Here is a 9,376-nt window from a genome sequence, read left to right on the forward strand (position 1 = left end):
GAGGCCTCCAGAACTGCACACAGTACTCCAGGTGCAGCCTGACCAATATGGTGTACAGCGGGACGATGACATCTTGTGATTTGAATGTTATGCCCCTGTTGATGCCCCCCAAGACCCCATTAGCCTTTTTGGCCGTTGCATCACACTGACTGCTCATATTCAGCTTACAGTCCGCCCGTACCCCTAGATCTTGTTCACACGCAGTGTTACCCAGAAGTGCATCCCCCATCCAGTATGCATCTCATTTTTGTTACCCAGATGCAGAGCTCTGCACTTTTCGTTGGATTGCATCTTGTTCACATCTGCCCACTTTCCCAGCGTGTTCTCTAGTGTGTGCTCATTGGATTCTATCCCTTCCGGAGTGTTTACTACTTTTCTCAATTTGGTGTCTTCTCCAAATTTAATGAGTAGTCCCTCCACCCCCTCATCCAGATCATTTATAAAAATGCTGAAAAGTACTGGGTGCCAAACCAAGCCCGGTGGCTCCCCCTGGACACCTCCCTCCCAATCAGATGAAATGCCATTGCCAGCTGCTCTTTGGGTGCGGTTCCCTAACCAGTCCCATGTTCACCTAACTATCCTAGAGCCTAGTCTGCGGTGCTTCAGCGTAACTATCAGAACATCTTGTGGGACCCTGTCAAAAGCTTTACTGAAACCAAGGTTAGCCGCTTCAACAGTGTTCCCACAATCCAGTAAGCTTGTCACTCAGTCGAAGAAGGAAACGAGGATGGTCTGGCAGGAGTAGAACTGTCTAAGGGCCCTAAGTGGTCTGGGGCAATTGTACCTGCAGGACTGTCCCTCCCGATACACCCCTCAGAGAATGTTACATTCAGCTGGGAACAACTTGCTGGTGGTCCCTGGCCCAAAGAGTGTCCAGCTATCCTCAACCAGAGCCTTCTCGGTTCTGGCCCCGGCCTGGTGGAACTCTCTGATGAGACCAGGGCCTTGCAAGACTTGATGCAATTTCGCAGGGCCTGCAAGATTGAGATGTTCCACCAGGTCTGTGGTTGAGGACAGCGACCATTTCCATCTTGGCTGGCCTCCCTCCCTTCCCTTTCACCCTGCCTTTTATAGTTTATCAGTGTTTGGTTGGCACCTGCTACCGGAATGAAATCATTAAGGGGCGCCACTAGAATTTTTTTTAATGTTGAGAATATTATCTGTAATTGTGATGTGTTGAATTGTTAAAACATGTGAGTTGCCCTGAGCCCGGCGTTGCTGGGGAGAGGCCGGCTAGAAATAGGAAAATAAAGATAAATAAGCTGGTAGGATCAAATCTGTGCTGACTTCCCCAGATCACCAAGTTGACCTTCAGATGCTCACAGATTGACCCCTTTTAAATCTTTTAAAAGTCGGTGGAGATGACCTTGTGGGGCTCTGCAGGTAGGACTGGAGGACAAAACGGGACAGCGTGGCCAATCAGGAAGGGTACGCCCACCAGTGTCAGGGACCAGCATACGGACTCCTCTGATGAGGAGGCAAAGACTCAGAGAAGGGGAGAGACAAACACCCTCCCACCAATTAGTAAGAACGCCAGGAAAAGAGACAGCAAGTCCTGCATAACCATCACGTTGTCTAGAAGACAGACCTTTCTCTTCGAGAACCTTTTTCAAAAGTATATTTTAATGGATGTTATACTTTTATTTCTATAAGTTGGCTTCAGAATCGACGCTTTCGGCTGAAATGCATCCTAACAAATTGATAATAGTTGATAGCCCCGTGCAGTCATTGGCGAGGAGGTGTAAGAAGCCCCCCTCTGCCTCTTGGTAGTGGGACAACCTGTGCTGGGGTACGGCTATCAAAAAGGAAACAACTTCACACAAGGTATAACTAACCTATGGAACTCTGCCTCAGGGAGTGATGGCTGCTAATAGTTTTTGCAAACCGTTGGGTCAGTCAATTGGGCACGTCAGACTTGGGACACCATCTGAAGTTCTGACATTTAATCAGCAAAATGAAGAGCCTCGTTCTGTAGGTCATCGACGTTCAGGTATTTAAATCCATCCAGGTAAGTCATGACTCGGCAGGACACCAGCCCATAATAGGTTTCCAGTAAGGTGCAGGCTTTGCCGTCACTAACTTCTTCCCATTCTTGGACCAGCTGGCTATCTCTGGAGACCACTGAGGTGAAGATGAATTTGTAGCAGCACCGGTTATATCGGATGTGTTTTTTCCCAGAAAACCGAGAGCTGTGAATAGGTGTCACACCAGCATTTTTTGTACAGGTTCCCACAAAGACTCCGGGAGGCATCGAAAGAGGGACTTCAGGAGATGTTACATAGATCATCCGTGCTACGTCCTGTGAAATGACAAACGCTGTTGCGCTGCAGTAGTCGGGGTAGTATTTCTCTGGATATATTTGCAGGGGGACAAAGCTGGGACTTTGAGGGTCTCTGTTGGGCAGCTCTTGATGGACCACTCTCCCTAGATAGATGTTCTCAAGGTGAGTTCTCAAGCTCAGCAAGTAGTCAACCAAATTTGCAAGGTGAACAAACATCTCCTCGTCAGTTTTGAGAATGAACCTTGCCCCAGGACAGAACGTTACACTCCACTCCACTGCAGTAGCGGTCTTCAATGTTTGGTTCTCAGGTGAATCGAGGAAAGCTCCTTCAATAAGGTCTTGATGCTCCTGAAATTCTTTGATGACCTCCAACTGGGTGGCTTCTGAAGAAGGCTTCCCTAACACGAACAAGTTAACAGTGCTGTAACCTCTGGTGTCTGTTGTGTTAGCCCATGTTTGTCGGATTGTGTTGCGCCTTGACACATTTTCAGGGTTGCTGAATGTGAGAACCAGGATGAAGACCTCTTTGTGGATACAGGCGTCTGAACTGCTGATGATGTAAGCTTTCGAGATGTTGGGTTTCAGGGGGGACATGTCCAACTTTCGTGCTTTCTCCCTGGCATCGAGCATCTTCATGTCAGTGTAAGTAGTGGGAAGGGCTCGTAGGAAGTATTCCTCTACAAGGTCAGCCCCAAAGAGCAAAACATGGAAAAGCGCAACATTAAAGAGGATGAAGCAGCACTGGTGAGTCCGGAGCCGGCAGAATTTTAACTGTGAAGGAAAGAGGAGAGTATTGTCTTCTGCTCAATATTTGGCATCCCTGTTCCACCCAAAAAAACATGGGAGCTGCTTCCATGTGATAAGATTTCACATAATGTGAATATTGTATAGTTTACAGCATAGAATAAGAGTGTGCGCAGGCAATAATCTCGCCTTTCTCCTGGCAGTTATGGCAGAAGGAGAGCATTACTGGATTAGACGAGGTGTCTGTCCAGTCCCAGAGGAGACAACCAGGTGCCCTGGAATTCCTACAAATGGCACAGGGGCCAAAGTAGTTCCCCATTGTCTCCCAGCCACTGGTATTCACAGGTACACTTCCTCTGAACATGGAGTTTCTACTTAGCCAGCATGGTTGACAACTGTTGGTGGCCCTCTATGAACTGGTCCCTATGAATTGGTCCCAACCCCCCTTTAAAGGTGTCTAAGGTCAGTGACCATCGTGTCATCCAGTGGCAGTGAGTTCCACAAGTTTGTTACGTGTTGTATGTGTGTGTTAAGTGCCATCAAGTCGCTTCTGACTCATGGCGACCCTATGAATGAAAGTCCTCCAAAATGTCCTATCTTTGTTACATGTTATATGGGGGAAAATACGCTTGTGTGTCCTATATGTACTGCCCATCCACAGGGGCTTAACCTTCAGGCACTGAGGGGGTGGGTCAACTGCCAACACTGCGTAAAATTGCAGAATGGAAATACGGCATTAACAGTAAACATTTGTAAGCTGTTCCCCATTGTGTGTGAATCTGTGGACGAACCTTGCCTGAAATGTGGCGCGGCCACCAGGAAATGGGAGAAACTGCTCTGGGCCTCTATCCGATCTGTAGGCTCGCTAAAAGCATAACCATCCTTGGAATATCTGATTTAAATAAACTTGCATATGGGAAAGGGCTACAGTTTGGTGGTAAGTTTCTGCTTTGCCTGCAGAAAGTCCTGGGTTCAGTTCCTGGTGAGTTAGAGGGTCTTGACTAAGCAGCTGGTTAGAAAGCGTGTCAACAGAACATTGCTAGGTGTGAAATGTTCTTGCACTCTATCTGCTGCCTTTCTGCTAAGCTGACAGCTTTCATTTCAAACTTCAAACAATTAAAGCACGACACCCCGGGAGGCTATTATCAAAAATCACTCACCATTTACAATTGGGGAGGGAAATAGCCACCACTAAGTGCTGGAATAAAAGGCAACTTCAGTACTTATGGGTTTACTCTAAAATTGGCAATGCCCTCAATTCTCTGCTCCACCAACTTTGCTTCCCTACAAATGTAGTATGATCCTGTTCATTTTTTTTTTTAAAGCAACACAGCAGAGGTCATTGGGTTCCCTTATCAAGTAAGTTTGTATAGGATTGTGGCCTTTTATTTTAAAGCAATTAAAGCAGGTGGCCTTTCTTTAAAATATTTTTTACCAAACTAGTTCAAAATGGCTTGGGAGGGGGGCAGAACCAAACTCAATTAAAATGAATTGGGAAGAACAATAAGATACAGCTTTACCACCACCACTATCAATAAAGGCAGAGTTCAGTCCAAATGCTTGAAAAGAATGAAGTCATCTTGCCTAAAGAGTGAGTCTATTCTTAATTCTAGAGCTTGGGAACCATAAGCTGTGTTCTCTCCCTCCCACAAATGAGGCCAGTTTCTGATGTGACTAGGGTTGCCAACCTCCAGGTAGCACCTGGCCCTCTCCCACTATTACAATTGATCTCCAGATGACACAGAAACCTGGAGAAAATGGTTGCCTTGGAAGCTGGACTCTATGGCATTATGAACACATGAAGCTGCCTTCTACTGAATCAGACCCTTGGTCCATCAAAGTCAGTATTGTCTACTCTGACCGGCAGTGGCTCTCCAGGGTCTCAGGCCTTTCATATCACCTACTTGCCTAGACCCTTTAACTGGAGATGCCAGGGATTGAACCTGGGACCTTCTACATGCAGAGCAGATGCTCTACCACTGAGCCACAGCCCCTCCCCAAGTATTGGGATCTTTGTGTGTATGGCCTGAAGTTTGTTGTATTATCCTCTCCCTGGAGGAGAACATCTGTATTGGCAGCAGGCCATAAAAGAGACCCAGTTTGGGAATATTTTACACTCCACTGAAGTCCCTTCCTGCCCCAAACCCTGTCCCTCCTCAGGCTCCACCCCTAAAATCTCCAGGTGTTTCTCAACCCGGAGCTGGCCACCCTAGATGTGACCAAAGTAGTCTGCTAGATATGGAGAACTGAGCAAGTGCCCTTGGTCAGATCTCAGATGGCGAGACAGAGCAGCAGTCCATTGACTTCCCTAATATTTTATCCTGTCTCTTGAATTCTATCAGTAATATACCCTGTTGTCTAGTGGAGCAACCCCAGCACAGACCCTTCTCAGTCAAAGTATTGCTACACCAACATTGCATTTTAGCAGATATAGTATCGATGCTGCATCCACAAGAACCACAAACCTCAGATCATCGGCTCTGCAGAGTTAACAGCCTGGCTTAATCTTGAGCTACCGCTTCAACATTTTGCAATGAGAAGTGTACAGTGAAGGGTTTTTAATAACAGCTGAAAGAAAGTCAGAAGCTTACCTGCATGATGTTGGTTCTGCTGGAATCTCCAAAGATCAGGTGTGTGGTTTGGAGCTTAAAGGAGGTGTTTCTGCATCGGAGGCTACGTTAGGTATGTAGGTCTATCAGGATAAAGTTACCTCTGTGTCAGCCAAGTTTGATTTTTCCATTCAGCTCTGAGTCCGAGCAAAGGAAACATAATTCCGGAGAAGGCTGATCATGTTGCAGGCGTATCACAGTAGTATAATTAGTCTTTTGTGCTTTATTAATTTGAGATTAAAGATGCTGTGCAAATGAGAAGAGTCCTGCCTGGATCAGACCAAGGGTGCATCTAGTACAGCATCCTGTTTCCCACCGTTGCTATAACCAGATGCCCTCAAAAAGGCCTATATGGGAGCCAAGGCTGCCTGTCATTGCAGTTATTTACAGGTATTCTGTCTGTGAACATGGAGGTTCCATTTCACCATCATGGCAAAATCCCTGATCCTGATGCAGTGACTAATGTTAAACTTGAACTATAGAGAAGTAGATTCAAATCCCCCTCGGATGCAAAGCTTACTTGCCTTATTTGTTTGATTTATAAAATGGGCCAGTCTCAGTCGAAGCTGCCTTACAACATGGTGGTTTGCATAATTTCCCCTCTTTGTCTCCTTTGAGTCTTGCGGAGAAAGGCAGACTATGTGGAGAAATGCCTTACACCCCAGTATTAATGCCGATGTTGATAGCCCTTTTGGGTTTGCACTCCGTACGGGCCCAGAGGCTATAACGGACTCTTTGCTGACTAGCAGGAGAAAAATGGAGAAATAAGTTGGGAGGGTACAGATCTAGCCAGTGCCATGGGAATGGACAAAGAACACCAATGGGAAGACAGAATCCCACCAAAGCTATAGAGATTCTGGAGGCCAAAAGCACAAGTGAACAGTTCCTGCAGCCAGGCAGGGAAAGAGGGTCTTATAAGGGGTAGGCTAAGGCAGATAACAAAAGCCCTTTGTCTGTTGGCCATTTTACACTTGGAGGAGGACATTAGGAAGAATTCTCTAACACAGCGGTTCCTCAGTGGAACAGGAGGTGGTAAGCTCTCCTTCCCTGGAGGTTTTAAAGAAGAGGTTAGAGGCCATCTGTCAGCAATGCTGATTCTATAACCTTAAGAAGATGACGAGAGGGATCGCATCTTGGCCATCTTCTGGGCATGTAGTTGGGGTCACTGAGGGTGTGGGAGGGGGGGAGGTAGTTTTGAATTTCCTGCATTGTGCCGGGGGTTGGACTAGATGACCCTGGTGATCCCTTCCAACTCTATGATTCTATGAGGAATCCATCTCGGCCCCAAAGGGAGCACATGGCCCCGTACTCCCCGGGTGATCTCAAATACTGAAACCAAGGTAACGACTGATTTCTAAATGCTTGCAACTCCAAGAATGATACTGCCTATCTCTTATTACCGTCTTTAGGGATATGCAAGAGACAGAGTTTAGAGGACTGCGTTTTATTCAAATCTCTCTTTATCCTTGTTCATTCTGTAGTGTTTGTAGATGCGCCGGTGCGTGCCTTTTGTTTTATTAGTAAAGTGCTTTTCATTTTTAACGCGGCCAGTCTGATCTCTGTGACTCATGTTAAGCCCCTGTTCAGTCCATGGGTACCAGGACCAGAAAGGGGTGGTGCAGCGGTTTAATCCTTCTTCCCTAAAGTGCCCAGTTAAGGGTATTGGTCCCCCTTGGTCATGAGTGCAAAAGGAGAGGGAGGCACAAACACAGAGCTAAGCCTTTAAGTGGCAGTGGGTGCCTGAGCACAAACCTTCAGGCTGGAACCATAAAAGGGAAGTTGGTTTAGCTGGTGGTGGCCAAAATACCCAGAGGGGGAGAGAGAAATGAGGAGTGGAGGTGAAGACTTGCAGGGTAGGAGACCTGGGAACAGCGGTGTAACTTCCTCATTCCCACCCAGGGGAGAAATCAGTGCTTGTGGGACCCATTCCTCACAGATGAAAGAAATATATTAAGACAGGAGCCACCTTGAAATTCAAGTAGATGACTCTGCCTTAGAAGAAGAGTTGGTTTTTTATACCCTGCTTTTCTCTACCATAAGGAGTTTCAAAGTAGCTTACAATCACCTTGCCTTCCTCTCCCCACAACAGTCACCTCTTGAAGTAGGTGGGGCTGGGATAGTTCTGAGAGAACTGTGACTTGCCCAAGGCCACCCAGAAGGCTTCACATGGAGGAATGGGGAATCAAACCCATTTCTCCAGATTAGAGCCCGCTGTTCTTAACCACTACACCATGCTGGTTTATGGGGTTACACCATAGGTCAGTGATGGCGAACCTTTTAGAGACCGAGTGCCCAAACTGCAACCGAAAACCCACTTATTTATCACCGAGTGCCAATGCGGCAATTTAACCTGAATACCACCCCCAGAGGGGGCCCAGAGGGAGAGGCTAGGGTTGCCAAGTTCCTCTTCGCCATGAGTGGGAGGTTTTTGGGGTGGCGCCTGAGGAGGGCGGGGTTTGGGGAAGGACTTCAGTGCCATAGAGTCCAATTGCCCGCCGCCAGCAAGGGAGGGGAAGGAGGCGCCCCAGAGCCTCCGCCTGACTTCCTGCCCCGCGGCTCGCCAGCCACCAGCCCTGCCACAGCGCCCTTCGTCTGTGCACGGGGCTGGGCCCCCCCAGCCGCCTCCCACGTGCCCGGGTGAGCAGCAGCAGGAGGAGGATCCCCCGCCTGGCCGGGCCTCGCCGCCACCGCCTCCACCCACGCCTTTCAGAGTGGAGCTCCGGCGGAAAGGAGGCCCGTCTGGCGCAGAGGGAAGGAAGGAGGGAGGGAGCCCAGCCTAGCTCAGCGCCCCTCTCTGCCTGCCTGCCTTGCCCAGACCCCTAAGCCCCCCACCCGGAGGGGATCTCCCACCCGGCCTGCCTGCCCCAAGGGGGGATGCGGCGAGAGGCGAGCGAGGTAGGGCAGAGGGCGCCTCCTTCGCGCCCACCGGCCAGCCACGCCCCTCCGCCTGAACAGGCCCAGAGGGTGCCGGAGAAGCCGCCGGCCATGCCGAGTGTGGGCGCCCGGCTTCTGTTCCCTGCTCTCCCACCCGCCTGGCTGGCCGCGCACGCTCCCTCCAGCGGCGGCAATGGCGGTGGCTTCTGTGGGAGAGTCCGGGGGCCACCGCCAGTGATGTCGGAGGTTCCCCACCCCTGGGCTACAGCCTCCCCCATCCGGGGCAGGGCAGAGCCGGAAAGGCCAGCGGCTTGAAGGAACCGCGTGTGCCGGCAGAGAGGGCTACGCGTGCCGGAAGTGGCACACGTGCCATAGGTTCGCCAACACGGCCATAGGTCCATCTAGTCTGGTATTATCTACCTTCACTGTAAGTCTCAAGTGCAGAAAAAGACTTCACCTGCTCCCTGAATGGGAGGGTCGGGGCCTGGGCCCTCTGCTGGCAAAGTAGGTGCTCTCACACACAAAAAAAATCAGCATAGGAAGCCAAAATATAATGAAATCTCCTATTTCTAATAGTATTTTAAACATACAACGAAGAAAATGACGGTGGTCCTAAAATGCACAACTTGCTAAGACACTTTAAAGTCCAAAACAAATCAAAGAACCCACCCCAATCCATTTGGGATTTCTAACCTAATTTGGAAGACTACATTTGCTCTACACCCCCCCCCCCCACATTAGGCTGGAGCAAATGGGTGTGTCCATAGATGCTCGCTAGCTGTCTTACACACACAACATACACCAGTTCTTTTCAATCCTCTCCCCCACAATGCATCACAGGTCCTGGCCAATCTAGGCTCTGTAATCC

General features: G+C 49.0%; 1 protein-coding gene across 1 annotated transcript; it reads right to left on the bottom strand.

Annotated features, from left to right (window-relative positions):
- Positions 1 to 1,942: 1,942 nt before the first annotated feature.
- Positions 1,943 to 5,622, bottom strand: B3GALT9 (beta-1,3-galactosyltransferase 9). Its single transcript, XM_056860145.1, has 2 exons — positions 5,617 to 5,622; positions 1,943 to 3,052 (listed from the first exon to the last, which is right to left on the bottom strand). The coding sequence occupies exons 1-2, from the start codon at positions 5,620 to 5,622 to the stop codon at positions 1,943 to 1,945; spliced, it is 1,116 nt and encodes a 371-aa protein (XP_056716123.1).
- Between the last annotated feature and the right edge of the window lie 3,754 nt (positions 5,623 to 9,376).

Source organism: Euleptes europaea, chromosome 14 (assembly GCF_029931775.1).
Source record: "Euleptes europaea isolate rEulEur1 chromosome 14, rEulEur1.hap1, whole genome shotgun sequence".
NCBI lineage: Eukaryota > Metazoa > Chordata > Lepidosauria > Squamata > Sphaerodactylidae > Euleptes > Euleptes europaea.